The sequence below is a fragment of the Lissotriton helveticus genome, chromosome 10, assembly GCF_964261635.1.
Source record: "Lissotriton helveticus chromosome 10, aLisHel1.1, whole genome shotgun sequence".
NCBI lineage: Eukaryota > Metazoa > Chordata > Amphibia > Caudata > Salamandridae > Lissotriton > Lissotriton helveticus.
The window spans coordinates 384,245,571-384,265,137 of NC_136071.1; the positions used below are offsets into that span (position 1 = coordinate 384,245,571).

At 48.5% G+C, this 19,567-nt stretch overlaps 1 protein-coding gene across 1 annotated transcript in view; it reads left to right on the top strand.

The window, feature by feature from the left end:
• NOS3 (nitric oxide synthase 3) overlaps positions 1-19,567 on the top strand; it is a 999,469-nt gene that overhangs the window by 844,180 nt on the left and 135,722 nt on the right. The window contains exons 21-24 of the mRNA XM_078662772.1: positions 17-227; positions 7,851-7,938; positions 14,769-14,890; positions 15,470-15,618. Coding sequence (XP_078518898.1) covers positions 17-227; positions 7,851-7,938; positions 14,769-14,890; positions 15,470-15,618 — 570 coding nt within the window. The remainder of the gene's footprint in view (positions 1-16; positions 228-7,850; positions 7,939-14,768; positions 14,891-15,469; positions 15,619-19,567) is intronic.

The following is a 19,567-nucleotide window of genomic DNA, read 5'->3' on the forward strand; positions in this document are numbered from 1 at the left end:
GCCTGTCTTCTCCTAGGATGCTCGTATCTACGAAGAGTGGAAGTGGTTCCAGTGTTCCACGCTCCTGGAAGTGCTCGAGGAGTTCACGTCTGTCTCCATCCCATCCTCTTTCCTCCTTACACAGCTTCCACTGCTGTCACCTCGCTATTACTCCATCAGCTCCTCCCTGGACGTGCACCCCAATGAAATCCACCTCACTGTGGCCGTGGTTGCTTTCCAGAGTCAAGGTGAGTGAGGCTTCCTGTCTGATGAGCCTGGGTGTTATTCTCGCATTGGACGCTCACCTGTGGGCAATCAGTCTGGGCATAAATGGGGAACTGGTTAGAGAGCGCCCAACTAACTGGTGATAACATTGATTGGATTCGTTTATGTAGTGCTTCCTACAGCACTTATATATGGCTGTTCCCATATGAGGTGACGTGGTGAGCCAAAAAACAATGGACTGGATTGAAGCACAGAGTAATTATCATGGTCAGAGATTCATTTGTGGGGCCCACCGATCACTTTTCGTCTGTCCTTGCTCGTCTAAGGTCATGATAGAGAGTTACTGATCAGGAGTAATTTGAGTGCAGTGTTGGCATGAATTTCTTCATTCATACGTTTTTCTACTCCCTTAGCACCATCATCCTTTGCCTGCAATGTTCACCATTTTCCATATTTTACCCCGCAAACCAAGAGTTAAACCCAACATACCCCTCCGTTGGAAGTCTTGCAGGACAACAATGACACGTAGGAGCGTAGACTTTGAGCGCTGCCTATACCCACTGAGTGGACTTAAGCACTCTGCTGGGAAGTAGGCGGCCACCTCCTTCTGGGTCATTATGGATACTGTGTCCAGCCCTAACCGTTCCTGTGATCATCAAAGGCATTCTGGGCGTTTTTACCCTTCCGTTGCTTCTCCTGCACTGATTCTGCTAACAATGATTTGTAGATGAAAAAGACAGGAATGGAGGGCGTTTGTGTGATGTCCTGGAGTGAGGCGTTCACCATGCTGGGAAGAGTGACATGAAGATCATGACACAGTAGAACTCTGAAGTCCAAAACGCTAAATCACGTTTCTTAGAGGAGCAGCACCTCACAAGCACCTTACATTGCACATGCGTCATGAAGCGGTTCTCTAACAGTGCGTGCTAATACAAAAAACTCACTTATGTACAGTGAGGCAGCCGCTGAGTAGTGAGTGGCCAGTGTGGCGTCCCAGCCTGGCTGAACATGCGCTGGGCTGAGGCTAGGCCACTGACCCATATAGTCGCTCCATTAACAGGGGTACACACACATGTTCTGATATGTGCGAGCCAAGACCCCGAGCAGTATAGCGCTCCTTTATTTATGCCTTCGGGCGAGCCCGCCCTCAGGGTGTGTGCCTGTGTGTTACAATGTATAGTGCGGGCCAGGTGGCACTGTCACTACATCCCTACAATCTTTTAGATGCTAAGACATTACAATGTATAGTATTCAGTCCTTAGACATGCAGCACGCAAAGTCTCTTAGTCATTGGCTGGGAGCAGGCTTCGACCGAAGACCATACCTCTGGCTCTGGGAGTTGTTCTCCACCCCTGTCCCTCCAGAGTTATCTTCTTATGACGGTGAGCTTGCACTTGTGTTTATCTATTCTACACCAGCCGGTGATTCTCATTCTGGACGCATTGGTGCTGTTGCCTGACTGCTTCGTGGGGTGCTCTGTGGTACCATTTCTTCTCCCCATTCTTCTACTCAGTCTCTTCACCTGTCGCTGTGAGTCTGGCTCCCACCTTCTTATCCCATGATACTTTCCTCGTGACCACTCGGGTCCTGTGCTTAGCCAACACCATGGTTCTTTGGACATTGATAACCCCCCACACCTCTGGCTCATACGGGGTGCGATACTTCCATCCCGGTTATCGGTCCGTCACGATGACCCGGTCCCCAACTTGAATGTCCATTGTGTGCACCCGGCGTGCTTGGCTTGACTTGTCGTTGGTGGCTCGTCTTCTGGCTTGTGCAGTGGCTTGATCCAGCACAGGTGGACTCCAGGATGGGTCCGCAGGAATGTTGTCCCTAAGCACTATTCTCTCTGTGTTCCGTTCCTTTTTTCCCGCACCAGCGCCTTGATGCCCTTGGGCTAAATTTGCGCTTGACAAGATTACATTCATTCATTCATTCATTCACTTTCCAGAACTTCAGGTGTGCCGGGACACACTGTGTTGTATAGTGCGGTGTCTGGCGTTACGCACCTAAGAATTGCTGGAGGCAGTGTTCGAAATCATCGCCCTTTTCAACGCCAATTCTAAGAGCCCTGTTCAGAGTCCGCATGAAGCGTTCAACCTCCCCATTTGCCTGCGGCCACTCTGCCATGATCTTGCGGTGTTGAATGGTGTGGGATGCCAGGTACTCCTGGAACTCTCTCCCTTGGAAGGGTGGCCCATTATCTGACTTGATTTCTTCCGGAAGTCCCATCCTCGCGAAGACGCGGTGGAGCGTGGCTTTGACCTAGGGAAAAGCTGTCGATGACACCACCTCTACCATGGGGAATTTTGAGTGGGAGTCACTGAGGACCAGGGTGCTCCACCTGTCTGAGAATGACCCAAAGTCAATGCTGACTTGAGTCCAGGGCTCAGGACATGGCGCTTCGGTGATGACCGGATGTGGTGTCGGGTTACTTCCGGTGATGTTGCACGAGTGGCATGTGTGGATGGCTTCCTCGACCATAGTGTCCATGCCGGGGAAGCATACCTTACTTCTGAGACAGGCTTTAGTTTTAGCTATCCCTTGATGCCCTTGATGCACCAGGCAGACCACTCTCTCTTGAAGGCTCCTGGGGATTACCAGGGTGGTGCTGCGCAGGACAATCCCATGAAGTCCTTGGCTGAGTTCGCTTTGGGCCCTCCATAGCTATTGACGGAACAGTCTTTCCTCCTCTGTCAAGGCATGTACTCCATCGAGAAAGTGATGCCAGCTTCGGTCCACCAACGTCGCTTTGACCTTGGCCAGACTTTCGTCGGACTCAGTGGCTCTTCCGATGTCGTCAAGCATGAGCGCATTTGGGCAGGCCTCCTGAGAGATCATTTGGACAAACTCCTCCATGTTGTCCTCATCTACCAGGCGTCCAGGTAGAGCAGACGTGGCAAGGTGACATGACAGAAAGTCAGATGGGTTGTTGACCCCGGGCCAAAAGATCACTTCAAGATGGTAGGCTTGCAGTTGAACTGCCCATCTCTTGAGTCTTAGGGGAGCCAATCTAGAGGTACCTGCAAAAAGGGGAACAAGAGGCTTGTGATCTGTGACCGCGCGAAATTCCTGCCTGTAGAGACAGAGGTGAAAATGTTGGCTTGCCCATTTGATGGCCAGGGTTTCACGCTCTATCTGGGCATGCGGCATCTCTGTTCCTGTTAATGCTCTGCGAGCATAAGCAGTTGGGACCCATTCCTTCTCTTCTGTTTCTTGCATGAGAACAACTCCTAGCACCACGGGGCTTGCATCCACCACCACCTCAGTGCGTCTGTTGGGTCAAAAGTATGTCATGACTTTGTTGTCGATGAGGGCCTTCTTCACAGCATGGAATGCTGTGTCTTCCTTCGCGATCCACGCCCACTGCTGACCTGACATCGAAGGTTGCGGAGAGGTTCTGAGAGGGACGCCAGATTCGGAATGAATTGACCGCAATATCTGGCCATGCCGAGGAAGCTGCAGACTTCCGTGGGGGACGTAGATCTCGGAGCAGTGTGTATGGCCTCGGCCTTCTTTGGATCGACTTGTAGGCCATATCTAGAGAAGATGTAACTGAAGAATTCCACCGACACTTGGTAGAACGAGCACTTGGCTCGGTGGAGGGTAAGACCACTTTCCACCAGTCATTGAAGGGTGTCTCTGAGGTGCACGTAGTTTCCTCTAGTGTCTTTGAGAACACTAGGATATCATCACTCAAGTTAATAACGCCTTGCAATCCCGTGAGTGTCTCCCTTATCGCGTTCTGAAACACTTCCGCTATGAAGGACTCAACGAAGTAGCCCCACATGGGTGGAGAATGTTAGGATATTGCTTTTATCTGGATGAAGCTCCAGCTGGTGATAACCGGCGTTTTGTAAACCACTTGGCCCCGTTGAGGTCTGCCATGATGTCATCCATGGTGGGCATGGGATGTCTTTCCCACTTCACGGCTTTATTCTGAAGGCGCATGTTGACACATAGCCGAATGGCTCCAGGCTGCTTTGGCTTGGGGGCAACGACCAAAGGCAATACCCACAGGGAGGGGCCTGACACCTTCTCAATTACACCCAACTGCTCCAACTTTCGTAACAGATCCCCTCCACTTGAGGGCACTAGAGGGCATAGACTGAAAGGCACCCTCCTGTGCCTCAGGGATGTGGGCTTGACCGTTGGATCAATGTGGAGTTTGAATAGCTTTCCTTTCAGGCACCCCAGCCCCTCGAATAAGATGGGAAAGTCTCTGAGGATGTCTAGGGTGTGCAGGTCATGCACCTGGTTGGCGAAAAAGACCAGCTCCAGGTCTTCCGCCGCGTGGCAGCTGAAAAGCATCCCTCGCTCTCCTTCGATAACGTGAAACCGTGTGTGGAGGCAGTGCCCTTCGCTGGCAACTTCAACCTCCATGACTCCTCGTAGGGGAAGTGGCTCTGTCCCACTGTAGGTGTATATCTTTACCCTGGAGGGTGCTAGCGGGGTCGCGGTGATAGCTGCTCACATTGATCGTGTCCATCAAGTTCACTGATGCCCCAGTGTCTATGAGCGCCTTTACTGAGGAGCCTGCCACTGTGATGGTGCACATGGGTGGAGGTCAACGCCTCGAACCTTCTCAACTCACAAACAACACTATGAAGACGTCGTCGCCATCCGTGCCTAAGCCAAAACCTGGCGGGGTGGCGACCACTTGTTCCAACAGGTCTTCCCGCATTAGTTGTCTAACTGCCGTTGACGGTCCACGCTGCCCCGTAGTGTTTGTCGTTGCTCTTCCTCCTCGACACACCTTCGCGAAGTGATTGAGCTTTCCACATTGGGAGCAGGTCTTCCCCCTTGCGAGGCATCGACCAGCCGGCGGATGATCCAAACTGCAGTTACCACAAATGCGCTCCTCTGTGGCGGCCTTCTGGACTCTCGTGGTGTCACTGGTCATCTCTGAATAGCGTCCACTCTCCTCTTTTATCACTAGAGGGCGGGAGGTCCCTGATTGCATTGTGGGCTGGTTAAGAGGTGCCTCCATCTCTTGGGACCTGGCGAGCAGTATAATCTCATCCAGAGAGATGCCTGGTTGCCTGAGTATCAGGCGGCGCAGAGGCACTGAGCGGCACTCTTATATGACTTTGGGCTGATTTCTTCCCTCTGGTCATACAGCGTGCAGGAGCTCGCCAGCTTCCTCAGATGGGCATAGAAAACGTCTATTGTCTCGGCCTCCCCTTGTCTTGCTTGGCAGAGCTTAAATCGTTTGAAATAGGGGTTTATTTGCGGGTCAAAGTGCCTGTTTAAAGCTGCCACCGCCTCGTCATAGTTGTCATCTGCCTCTGTTTCAGGCAGTGTCTCGAACAACATTTTCAACAATACTGGCCTTCCCTTCCAACTTATGTGGTCATTGACCCAAAATTAATTACTGCTGTTTTTATGTATATGCTACAAGAGTTCATCAACCTTCTAGCTATATGTGCTGTTTACAGTCACTGATTTTGGTACTAAAACCCCTGTGTATGTATTAGTGTGTGACGCCCTCATTTAATCATGTTCCCTCTATCTACCCTTCTGTCCCCCTCCCCCTTTTTTCAGACAGAAGGGTAGATAGAGGGAACATGATTAAATGAGGGCGTCACACACTAATACATACACAGGGGTTTTAGTACCAAAATCAGTGACTGTAAACAGCACATATAGCTAGAAGGTTGATGAACACTTGTAGCATATACATAAAAACAGCAGAAATTAATTTTGGGTCAATGACCACATAAGTTGGAAGGGAAGGCCAGTATTGTTGAAAATGATGTGAGTGGGGGACGGTCTTTCCCTGCAATTCCCCTGGGGCTCCAGTTGAGATAGTGTCTCGAACAAGTCATACAGCTCTCCCCCTCCGTAACACATGATGAGCGACCTTTTCACCTTCTTGTCTGTCTCTCTCATGCCCACAAAGTAGTGATCTAGGCGGCCGATCTAAGATTACCATTGTGCCGCCGCAGTGGCCAGATCCGCAAGTTCACGGAATGGGGGCAGGGGGGTCGCCGTCGCATGTCTTGGTGTGGTGGTGCGTGCATAGGTGCCTGCTGTGGGGCTGGTGTCTGCGCCATAGGAGCACCAGCTCCATCTGCGTTGGGAACGCTCATGTTCGCCTACGAATATGCTTACTGCCCTCCCGCCTGGTGCAATACCCTCCTGGTGTGTCCTTCAAAGCTGTTACTCCTAACAGTGGTTGACGGGTGGGCTGGGGTCCTGACTGCTGTGAGCAGGGACAGACTGGCATCCAGTTTCACTTGCCAGTGCTTGTTGTTGGTGGTGAGGGAGCTAAATGCAGAGCGCTTGGCCAATCCAGTAATGCACTTTGTCTTTGCCAGTGCTTTATTCTCACGAGGGCGTCCTGACCGCCCGTGCACTCTCACTTCAGCGCACGGAGCGCAAGGGTGCAATTGGGCCCTGTCCTCAGGGCACAGGCTCGACCACGCAGCAGTGGGAGCGCTGTCTTCAGTCAAGGCGGGTGCGCACGTGCTGAGCAGGCCAGGTCTCACCTGAGTCACACAGCGCTGACGGCAGCTACGTTCGGCTGCCTCCGCCCTCAGCAGGGCTCTTACGGCCAACAGGATCGAACGACGGCTTCTCAGTGTGGGGTGGGCACCCGCTGGCCAGCACGCGAACTCCGGCGGCTTCCGCAGTTCAGGGTGGGCACCCGCTGGGCAGCACTCGTCCCTTGGCAGTTCCACAGTGCGGGGTGGGCACCGGCTGGGGCAGCAAGCACCCATGCTTCCTCGTCTCGTGTGCGACACAGCTTTGGAGACAACAGCGGAGGCCGCACACCGCGCACCTCGACGGTGGGGAAGGCGGCCGGAACAGGTGAGGCTCGGCAGAGGCGCAGTTGGGACCTGCCTCGTCACCAATGGGGCATCCAGGCCTGGCTGGACACGCGCTGCGCTGAGGCTAGGCCCAACAATAAGAGGGGGACACACACACGTTCTGATATGTGTGAGCCGAGACCTGGAGCTGTCTTGCGCTCCTTTATTTATGCCTTCGGGCGAGCCCGCCCTCAGGGTGCGTGCCTTTGTGTTACAATGTATAGTGTGGGCTGGATGGCATAGTCACTACAGCCAGTAATAGGGGAGGGCCAGCAGCAATTGGAAGCACGTCAGTACCGTTCCAAGATGTTGCATTATAAGTCCAACATGATATTCAAAATGATTGGTTGGAAACTAGTGCTTGTTATCGGTTGGATACTTTCACTAATTGCAAATGATTTGGGGCCCAATTACACCTTAGATGTGCGTGTCTTGGCACTGGCAGGACACTAGCTGACGTCACTGCTGTCTGCAGTTCCTGTATTGCCATTACATCGTTCATCCTACCCGAGGAAATGTACCAGTCCCATTTTCGTCCAAGTTGCTTTAATAGCTCATGATTTAACATAATAAACATGTACCACATGTGTATAGCTTACATTTCCCATACCATCCATAGATACCCCCTCCTTTCATGGGTTTGTATCAGTATGTCTGTCTCCCGAAGCCAAAGCCTGCTAGTTCTGTGCCTTTATTTGATAATGTTTGGTTTGGTGCAAGATGCCCCTCAGCTCCATACTAACACCCCTCCACCCTCTACTTTCCACAATACATTGATTTGATATCAACATCCTTTATTTCTTTCCTGTTTGTTTCTTCCTTTCGGCTGCACAGACGGCAAGGGCCCCGTGCACTATGGCGTGTGCTCAACTTGGCTGGACCAGATCAAGCCGGAAGAGAGTGTTCCCTGCTTTGTGAGGGGGTAAGAAGCGCCTCGAGGCCTTGAACAGCAGTTTGATGTGTGGCCGTGACTTGAGCATCCCTCCCACAATGGCCAACAGCAGGCGCATCCAACTGCTACAGAAGGAACATGTTTTCCACATGTCACACACACTGGCAACCCCACAATAAACCTCATACGCCACATTACAGATGCGCGTTTCCAATAAGGGACTACGATAGCGTAGCGTCCTACCTGTCTGCGAAGTGCTTCCAAGCCTCATCAGGAGCAGGAAGCGCTATGTAAATGCAATTACAATACAATATCAATGCCCACCTCAAACTGACGTGATGTTTTGTGATATTACTCAGTGATTTTGTAAAGCAATTAAGTCCCAAAAGGCCTTGTGACTTTGAGAGTATGTACACCAAAGGAGCAATTTAGACACATGAGCTAGTGCTTGAATGACTGTAAATTGTATTTTCGCCTTTTTTAGCACTGAATCGCAATAGGTGTTAAGTGCAAGTTGCACTCCTCTTTTATTAGGAAAAAGGTTTAGCCGGCAAATACCGCCAGGTTTTTCCTGGAGGTAATTGTAAGGCCTCCCAGTGTGCAGATGGAATACCACTGGCAAAACATTTGAAATTACCATCTGCATGCATTATTATGTATCTATTTTGTAGTTTTACATAGTGCTAATTCAACAAGAAGATATTGGAGCACTTTACATGAACACAGGTTACATTATACAAGGACACATTCATATCTGTATGCACAGGGAGATAAAGAGATTTGCCCAGATTCAGAGGTTGATGAGCGAATGAAGAGACTCGAACCAGTCGGCATCTCTGGCCGTTACCCCGCATCCTCTCCCCTGATACCAAAGTACAATACACCTCCTCAAGCTTAACCCCAGGCCACCTGGGGGTAACATTCCTGTGCGTGATGCTGAGTAACCCTAGTTAGGCCACTACCTCTTGTCCTTGGAAGGGAGGGCCATTTTCCATACGTATTATTTTAAGAGCCCATAATTTTCTCCATTTTGCGGGTACTTCACTAGCTGCTTGGGTACTCACCAGTTCCATTTCTGGGTATTTGGAGTAGTCATCAATGAAGACTACTGTGTACCTTATATCCAGGAGGTACCCAAATTCCAAACTGGACCGCTCCCATCTTCTCTGGGGACTCGACTGCGTGATGACTGGGGCCGGAAGTTTCACAGCCCCACAGCTTGGCACCATGGGCAGGATTGGACAGTCAACTTTATGAGTACATCCATTAAGGCAAACCACCCTTTGGTGTAGAGCCAAATTTTAATCTTCACTGAACCCTGGCAGGCCTGCGTGTGCTAGTTGGACCACTTGAGTGCTGTGGCTCGTTGGTATTACAATCCTGTGTTCATGCAGGAGGCATGCCACAGGGTCTGCTTCAAGCTCGTGGCATAGCTGGTAAAGGGACTCAAGTACTGTTTTTGCTTCAGGTGTTCATTGAGCCCAGTTTCTCTTGAGGGTGTCCCATCGACCTGATTGATTGAATGGTTGATAGTGCTAGTTGGAGACACCCAACTGTTTGGTGGCTTGTTGGATTGTTTCCAGAAACAGGGGTATGGGTCGGGACCTTTCGAACACACAACAGCCGTATTCCTTCATCACCTCTGCATCATCGGCTTTCATTTGGATTGCAGTCCGGGCTGTCTTGATAGGTAGTCGGCTGGGTTGTTAGCTCCCGGACGGTACTCTACCTGGCAGTTCTATTCTTGTAGTTGCAGCATCCACTTCTCTAACCTCAGAGGTGATTTGGAGGATGTGCCTTGGAAGAGGGGGTGAGCGGCTTGTGCTCCGTTATCACCACAAATGGGTGTCTTTACGAGTAGATGTGGGAGTGCTGGCACCCACAGTAGACGGACTACTTTTTGATTCGGGGGTAACGTTGCTCCATGGAGGTTAGTGATCGGCTGGCAGCAGGGCCCACTCTCCACATCTTTGTTTTTGGGTGAGGACTTCCCCTAGTCCTTTTGGGCCTGTGTTCACTGCTAGGACTGTCTCTCTTCGGGGATAAAAATAGGCTAGGATGTGGTTGTTGACAATTCATCTTTCATAGTCTGGAATGCTTGTTCCTGTTGTTCTCCCCAGGTCCATGTTGCCGGCGCTATTGTGAGGTCTAGGAGTGACTGAGTCAGGTTGGTGAGGTCCTTGATAAATTTACAGCAGTAGTTTACCATGCTGAGAAAACTGCCTATTTCTGACACATGTATCGTAGGAGGGGTTTCCCTCACATCCTACACCTTGTCAGGGTCTGGGGCTACACCCTCAGCTGACAACATATACCTGAAAAAACTGATACATCTTTTCAGGGATTCACATGTTTCTCTGTGTTAAGAGAGTCCGGCTTCTTGGATCCATTGGAGGGTCTCTTTTAGGCGCTGGTTGTGCTCTTTCTCAGTAGTGACGTATACAAGGATATTGTTACTCATGTTGATGACTCTGAGTAGCCCTGTCAGTACTTCTTGAACTATGTTTTGGAACACTTCCGCTGCACTTGATATTCCAAAATTGAGCTGTCGGTATTGGCGGAGTCCCACATGTATCGAGAATGTTGTTATATACCCGGAACCTTCCTCCAGGGTGAGTTGGTGATAGCTGCATAGAAAGTCTACTGTTCAGGACCAGCTGGCTTGCTTGGGTTTTCTCGTGACTACGATCGGGACAATAAAGGCAGCTTTCTTGAGTTTTTTTAGCTCTTGTTCCACTTTTGGTCTTAGACGGAATGTTATCTGACGGTGTAGGAGGGCTACTGGTTGTATCAACTTGTGGATGTGTAGGGCTTTTGTTTTTCTTCTCAGTCAGCTGATCCCTCTGAAAATGTCTCTGAATTCTCCTAGGATGTACAACACCTCTTCCGTATGTACTCCTAGCGCAAAGCGAACAATTCCTAGGGCATATGCAGCATGGCAACTTAGGAGCATTCCTTGACCTGCTTTACCCACATAGGTCCAGGTAGCTGCTTTCATTTCGCCATAGGTTATTGTGGTTTGAAATATCCCTAGCATGGTAAGCGGGCATGCTTGTCCATACACAAATACTCTGACTCTAGCCTTTGTTAGTGTTGACTTAGTTGGGATCGGTTGATATGTGTTATCTGACATAATGTCAATGGATGCCCTGTGTCGATGATCACCATGATGTTGTTTCACCGTACTTTCAGGTTATAAGGTCATCAGGAAGCAGCCTCACTCCCTCTCATGAATGCTGAATGCACTGTATATTCCTCCACTTTGTCATCATCCATGTCTTCCGTCTCATATCCAAGAGTTGGTATTGTGTTCACTGTCAATGTCACCTTCCTGTCCTTTGACGAGTGGGAAACCTTCACCAAGTGCTTGTATTTCACACAGCATTCTTCGGGTCTTTGGCTTTTACCTTCGCAGTAGCCACACAGCTTCAGGGTTTCTGAGGCCTTCTTTTGTCTCCCTGGTGTTCTCTTGAGTGATACCGGGTTAACTGGTTCTGCTTTTATGGCATTTTGTAGGACAGCCTCCATAGGGGTGGCTCTGGCTTTCGATAGTTCTTTTGAACACCCAGCATAAGTATGCTGGCCAGAGATTTGTCAGATTATTGTAGTATACTTTCGCAGAACTTTGCTGAAGTGCAGCCTTAAATTATTTGTCCACTAATTTCCTCCTGCCCATTGTCAAATGCACAGGTGCTGGCTCGTTATTTTACTCGCACAGAAGGAGTCTAGCGATTCTTCTGGACCTTGCCTGGCTTGTCGAAATACAAAGTATTCATAATCTGTGTTCGCCATGGGTTCGAAGTGGGCATTCAGAGATGCAAATACTGTGCTGTATGTTTTTAGGGCCGCTTGCATGACCACTTTGGATAATTTGTGTATGTATTTTTCTTCTCCTAAGTACAACAACAACGCTCTTTTCCTGTCTGATTTGGCCGCTGCGGCCTCAAAGTAGAGTTCTAACCTTTCCACCCAATCTTTTCACTTTGGCGCTTGAGTAGATGAAGCCTCAATGGTGAATTGCTCTATGGCTGGTATGTATGACATGGCTGGAGGTAGGCCATGTATGCGGCCTTGTGAGTCAGCCTGGCTGTTCAGATATTTTGGCCCATCTGCTGGCTGTGCTAGTCATTTTTATGGTGTGCACTTCATTGTGTGGTGTCTTTTACGGTGATCGTTGCGTCGCTGAGCTCATAATGGAACTCCGGGCTGAAGATGGCTGTAATGCCAGAAACCGGTCCTCTGAAGCTTGTTTCCGGTCCAGGGAAGGCATGGCTTGGCGGTTCGGGCTGGACTGTTCCCATGAGACACAGGGTCAGGCTGATTTGCATATAGCCATGTCTGAACTGGGGTGGCAGAGTGGGCTAAAGAACGGTGATGGATTAAACCCAGATCTTTTGACTGGGTGCGCGTGTTTGATTGGTTCAGATGCTCCGTCCATTACCACCCCCTTTTGTACCACTTTTGGCTGCCATAAGTGTGGCAGGGTATGCTCAGACGTGAGTCCCTTGCTCACTTTGCCACTGGATTCAAGCAAGCCGGGCTGAAGACGGCTGTAATGCCAGAAACCGATCCTCGGAAGCTTGTTTCCGGTCCAGGGAAGGCATGGCTTGGCGGTTCGGGCTGGACTGTTCCCATGAGGCACAGGGTCAGACTGATTTGCATATAGCCATGTCTGAACTGGGGTGGCAGAGTGGGCTAAAGAACGGTGATGGATTAAACCCAGATCTTTTGACTGGGTGCGAGTGTTTGATTGGTTCAGATGCTCCGTCCATTACCACCCCCTTTTGTACCATAATAGAACTCCGGCATGTCAGGGTGTCTATGCTTTTGCCCTTCCTGCACCACCGTGGTGCTTTGTTGGTGGTATCTTTGCATGTGGTACGAGTACCGCTGGTGCTTCCTCTCAACTGGGCAGCCGCCGCACAAGTCTGTGTACTTGTCTCGTTTGGGGATTCGGTGCTCTCTCCACATTTGCAGTCTCTCGTGGTGCGGGTAATTAGTTGCTCCTGCCGTGGCCCGTTGCCATGACAGGTGGTTGCCAAGATCGCGGTGTCAGGCTAATAGCAGAGCCCGCTGTGGTTGTTTCGCCCATGGACATGCCCTCACTCATCACCAGTGTAGACAAGGAGTGTAATGATCACTCAGTTCGACTGTTTGCGCGAAGCCCCACAGATTGCACAGTGCACCAAAGAATAAAGGAGCCGGGACACACACAATTTTCTATTAGCTGGCCAGCCCGCACACATAGTGCCATGCCTGGCATGCACTTAGCAATTTATTATCAGGCCATATGACTTTCAGGCTTCTCACTGATGCCCCAATAAAGGGAAATCCCCTTTACACATGGTATGTTCCCCAGTTCGCGCTCTGGTAACACTACACAGCAAAGCATACACATACATTATCTAGTAAATAAATATGTGCTACTGCTGCCCCTGGCACTGCTTATAACTTTAACAGAGTGACAGACAAAGAACACTTGAAATGACAGTGATATTCCCACATTGCATGGTACAAAGTATTGCTATGTTACTCACTCTGGGCCCGATTCACAAAGGTAAACTTAGATGTTTGGTCTAAACTTAGACCAAACGTCTACGTTTACGACTTTAGGAATTCACAAAGGGCATTTACGAGTAGTATCTTTATGTCCGCACTCGGGGCGGGGATTATTCGGCCCAAGTGACAGAACACATTGTTAGCAGAGACGTTTGGCTCATCAACTCTATGCCATTAAAATGCAAACTCTCCCTGGACTCCAGATTTACACTTTCTGTGTCAGCATCTTAGTCTTTCACACACAAAAAGTGAAAAGCAAGTAGTAAGAAAACAGGAGGGTGTTTTCCCTCTCAGGAAAAACAACAAGGTTTAATTATAATGTTCTCACCCACTATTAGTGGCATGCTTCATCATTGGGCATGCTTCGACATCCCTGCGCACACCAATGCCTGGGATGGAGCAAGAGATTAAGTGGAAAGACGATACACACATTTATGGAGCCCCACTGTGCAGAAAACCTATATAAAACAACCTCAGGGATGTCCCTAGTTTCTCTTTAATGTTGGGCCCCCTGGACAGGATTAAAATAAAAACTAGTGATGAGTCGGGATTTTAATGCCCCATCATCCATTTATCTGCTATCTATCGACATGTTTCGGCGAGATGATTCGCCCCTTGTTGTCAGTTAGCCTTTCTCAGGACTGAGATCCCACACTTGAACCTAATCACCCCTTGTTGTAGGACAGTATATATTGAGTGGAGGTATCTTACACAGTGACTACAGAGGACAGTGAGCAGCAAGGTAGAGAGGCATCCATCCCTTGATGATTGTGTGACTACTGGGACTACAGGAGACACTCCTGCTCCTACCCAAGTTTCAGATAATGTATTAATGAAACAGGGTAAAACTCTGAGTGTGGTTACAAGGAGTGACAAGTAAGGTCACCTCATAAGAGACCTCCACTCAGGTGGTGACCTTACTTGTCACTCCTTGCATCCTATGTGAACAACTGGGATATTTGTACCAGTTTTCTCATCAGAATCTGAGAAAACTCTTTCCTCGGATAGAGGGTCTTTAACGGCCAGGACAGAACTTGCTAAGCGGGCTATAATGCTCAAGCAACTCGTTTTATAAAGTAAAGTCGGTAGCAGCAAGTCTTGCAGGCTATAGTCAGCAGCAGATTAGATGCATTATCGTAGAAGCTGGCTGGTACTGCCAGAGGCATGGTCAAGTACATGGCCTTCTGGGCGCTTTGGATTGTTCAGTTTATGGATGGGAGAGGGTTAGTGTTAAAGATTAAGTAGAGAAGAAGCATGGAATTTAAGTCCGATATTTTCTTTTTCTTTTCTTTTTTCTTCAGAGCGAACTCCTTCCGGTTGCCTGCAGATCCGACAGCCCCATGTATGCTGGTGGGTCCAGGGACTGGCATTGCCCCTTTTAGAGGATTCTGGCAGCAGAGACTACATGACATAGAGGCAAAAGGTAGGGTGTTCTAGAACATGACTCCCTAAAGGGGTGCATAGTTTTGTATTACAGTTTCTAGTATTACAGCGTTTCCACTTTTTGAAAATCTACCTTCAGATCCAAAACCTGAAGGCCCGGGTGGTGGTGTGCAAGGCTGGTCTAGGTTAGAAATCTACAGAGACACAGCAACTAAGGACCAATAGTAATTTAGACTTAACATGACCTGTTTTTTGTCCGTTACCTATTTGTAAGGGTTTTCCAATCGTTGAAGGTGTTGTGGTTGCACCCTCACCCACTAATTAGTGAACTGAAAGTGTGCATTGGCGATGTAGAGACAACTTAACTTTTGTTTCATAGAGTACAATAGATGTATTGTAACCAATGCTATCACTAAAGTTGACCTTCTTACCAATTTTAGTATTTAAGGAGCTAGAAGAGTTGCTCAGCCATTGCTGAGTATATAAGGAGCTGCAGACATATTGCACTCACTGATTAATATTAACAAGGCCTGTGGATACACCCAACTTATTAACAGCTCATCTGAATGATATTAGTAGAGGCTGACTACTAGTTTTGTGTTGTCTTATCCTGGTAAAGGTCAGAGACCAGGGGAAATGGTCCTCCTCTTCGGCTGCCGCAGTGCTGAATTTGACCACCTCTACAAGGAAGAAACTCTGGAGGCCAAGCACAGAGGAGCCTTATCGAAGGTGATCACAGTCTATTCACGGCAGCCAGGGATACCCAAGGTAGGTCAGTGAATTCTACCCACCTCAATGTGAGAATGCTAATGTTCCAAAAGGTTTTGAGGACATGTATGCCAATAAATGGTCCTGAATCTGTGAAGATCGATCTGAAGATAACACGCGTCATATCCATAAGGTAATGAATGAAGAGCAATCTTTTAATAATTTTCATGAATCACAATTTATCCTATCAGAATCAGTGATGCTGGCCTGGTCCCTAGCTGCACCTCATAGTAAATCTAGACACCTGCAACATGTGCTATTGAAGGTCATTAGAGAAATAATGCCAGGCCTTGAGTTGACGGTGCATAGATATAAACTTCTGTGGCAGCAGTGGCAAATTCGGAGATATAAATTGAGATTTGTGCAGTCTTAGGAGTGACATAGTTGCAGAATTCTGCACTATCTGCAAAGATAGTTTCTTTGCGGGTTCGCAGTAAATTGTTTAAGGGTCTTGTGCCCTGAAATAAATATCCATGAGCCTGACTTGTGATTTGGTTTTATTATAGAATTTAAAAAAAATAGCTAGAAGGAAATTTTCATATTTTGATAGCTTAGCTCTTATCTGTCCATTCTCAGGCAGGCATAAGGCTATCTGTACCCCACAGGCTATTCCCATATCTATTTTTGTTGGCTTTGGAACTCTGTGCAATATACCCTTGCAAACCAGTAGTAAAGTTCATGTGCTTCTGCTTTAAACATGGTGCTATAACATATTGCACTGCCTGGGTGGAGAACATGCACAGGATCCCAGTACCTGCCTGAGCGCAGAACCACGGACCATCAGACCGATCCCAACGCTGCTGTTATGCTGGTGACAGCAGCGTTGTGACTGTCTAGGGGAGTGTAGGAGCCTGTGTGCTTCCTTCTTATGAAGTTAGTCGACCAAAGAGGATCAAGAGGTGGCGGCCGGCCTGCTGATAAGTGATTTTTTTTCACCCCTGACAAACCACCCCCGTTAAGTAGCAGCCGGCATTGACACATGGTCAAATGGGCATAACACTAATTGGCCCATTTAACTTACATATAACTCCCTAGTATATTGTACAAAGTGTAACCAGGGCCTGTAAGTTAATTGCCACTAGTGAAGTGCCATCCATTATAGTGGCAGTGTAAATGTGGCTTCAGGCCTACCATTGTAGCCTACCTAGAGCAATTTTAACCTACAATTCGACCTACCAAAATAAACCCTTTTGACAGGTCCTCACCTTTACTTTCAAATGTTTATAAATCAACCCTAAGTAGGTTTTATAAGTAGGACATATATAAACATATTGTTAACATGTCCTTAGAGTGAAAAGCACCTAAAGCTAATTTCATTGTACCAAGGCTGGCTATTTAGAGAAACACTTGGATGCACAATTACATTTGATAATGCTACTTTTGGCTACTAAAGATATAATACTTGGACTCTTGTAATACGTATTAAAAGTCCAATTCATTAGTGAAGTTGGATTTTTAATAAATATATTAAGAAAACACACTTTTAGCAAGTTATCTTTTTCCCTTCCTAAAGCCACTGGAGTCCTATTTGCATTAGTCTCCAGCCGCAGCCCTCTGATTGCTCAAGCCCTTAATGAAGTGTGAAATGTGCTCCCAGAGCAGATACAAGAGCCTGTGCGTGAGGAGGTGTTTCCTATTTCACTGGAAGCATGGCCATTTGCGCAGTGTCCCGGAACTTAATGTTCATAGCATGTGTTGCTGTAGATCCACATGCTCTGCATACTCCTACCATCTAGTATTTGGCTCTTGCAAGTTATTTTTCTGAAAATAAGCCTTTTAATCATAAGTAATAGTGACTCCTCCCTTGGTTGGCACTGCATATGGGCATCAACTCCATATAAGATTGTTTTTTTCACATTCAGGTTCGGACTTGTGCCAACAGGGCTCCATGTTCAGTTTCTTGCAGCACTTTCTTTCAGGCCAAATCGGTCATTTTGCCTCTGGTAGCAACAAAAGAAACTTGACTCAGGGACTTTGCTTCATTTTCGAGACAGCATTAAAAGGATATCGGCCTCTTTTCAATGCCCCAGGGCCTATGGCCCCCCATTCGCACTTCGCAACCTACCTGGAGGACATCATCATCAAGAATACAGAGTGATGGAGAGGACACCCTTCCTGTACTGCCCGCAGTGCCACTACCAATTACTGTTGAACAACCAGTACACGGTCTGCGATCTCTGCCTCTCCACCACGCACATGACGATACCATGTGCAAGACCTTCCTCCCCTTCCAGTCGAAGAATACTCTTCGGTACAAACAAGAGCAGCGGTGGACACATCAGTATATGCAAATGCAGGAGTCAGACGGCATCCCTGACATTTTCTGGGGACACAGCGTTGAGGCAGAGAAAGAAGACAGCTCTCGGAGGTGCAACTCCTCCAAACATCACCTTGCCCGGAGGTGTCTTTTTCCTCAAGGTCCGAGGAAGAAGAAGAAAAGGAACTTTGTGCCTTAAAGCCATAGATCAAGACTCCAATGGTGATTATGGTGGGCACCGACACACAACTTAGGCCAGCACTACGGCCTGCAGGTGAGGCAGAGGGCTCAGAATTGAACGGGACCAACAAAAACAGCCAGCCGGGCTACCACTGTCTTCAGGAGATGATTGGCACCAATGGAAGCCTGTGGAGCTAACAACTCTCCCTTTTCCGTGCACCAATCCAGCTCATCCATCAAGCCGAAGATCTTAAACAAGTCTTGGATACCTCTGAAGCCTAGAGGGTCCTCAGTGCCGGCACTGAACCCTACACCGGCACTGAAACAAATGTCGAAGCCGAAACCATCCTTGAATGCGAGAACTGCTTCAACTCTGAGAGCGCAGTCAGCACCGAAAACACCATCCATGACTGGCTATGTGTAGTAAGAGCAACCCACCCCCAGCAGCTGCAAGAGTAACTGGATGCGCTGCTGAAATACTCATTTATCCATCCGCAGACAGGCAAGATTTCCACCAAGCTGGCCTTAAAGCCAGCAGAGACTTTTCCACGAAAGAGGAAGCTCCCCTTCAAAGAGCAAATTGCTTTAGAGCCTCGTCCACCTCATAACCTTGAAAGATGCAATGAAAGGGGCACCAGCCCTCTCCCTGTTGTACCTCTACCACCTCCTCCTCCACATCCTCACACCTCTCCCTTTTCATATTCACTAGAGGAATCACCCCACTCATCTAAGAGGGAAGGCACTTCACCCTGCCAACTCCTGTGATGTACCATATGACACTGTGCCTACTGATGACCTGTGGGACAGCTATAATGTTGATCCTCTGGGTGATACAGACCCAGATCTGTACCCTGGAAGGTCATCTCCTCCACATAATACCACAGTTAATCACAAAAATACATAGGGCAGCCAAATATCACAAGGTGGATATGCACATCCTCCAGGAGTGCGATGACTTCCTGGTGAAGACGCTGTCCAAGACCCAACACACAGTGTAGTTCTGCCCTATGCTCAAGGATATGTTTAAGACTGCCACACACACCTTTAAAGAGCCTATGAGTGCAAGGGTAGTCACACCCCAGGTGGACCAAAAATACAAGGCCTTTTCCAACAACCCACCCTACATATGTGGCCATGCACCTCCTGATTTCCTTCTGGTTTACACTGTGCCTAAGTGGGCAAATTCCCAGGCCACACGGTATTCCCCTACCCCAAACAAGGAGAGCATGAAAACAGACCCAACAGGGAAAAGAGTAGCGATGCAACTGTGTTGGTCTGCCCTCCCGATACAATAGAGTCTATTGGGACAAAATGCAGCCCCTCCTTAAGCACCTCCCTGAGGGATATAGACAATCGGGAGATGAATTGGCGGCAAAATGAAACATCTATAATACCGCCATGCATTGTGCCCCAGATGCCGTAGACAGTGGGCCTCATCTGCTCAACCTGCCCTTCGATGGTGAACACCTCTTCGTTCCACAGGTTGACCAGATGCTTGAAATACTCAAGAAG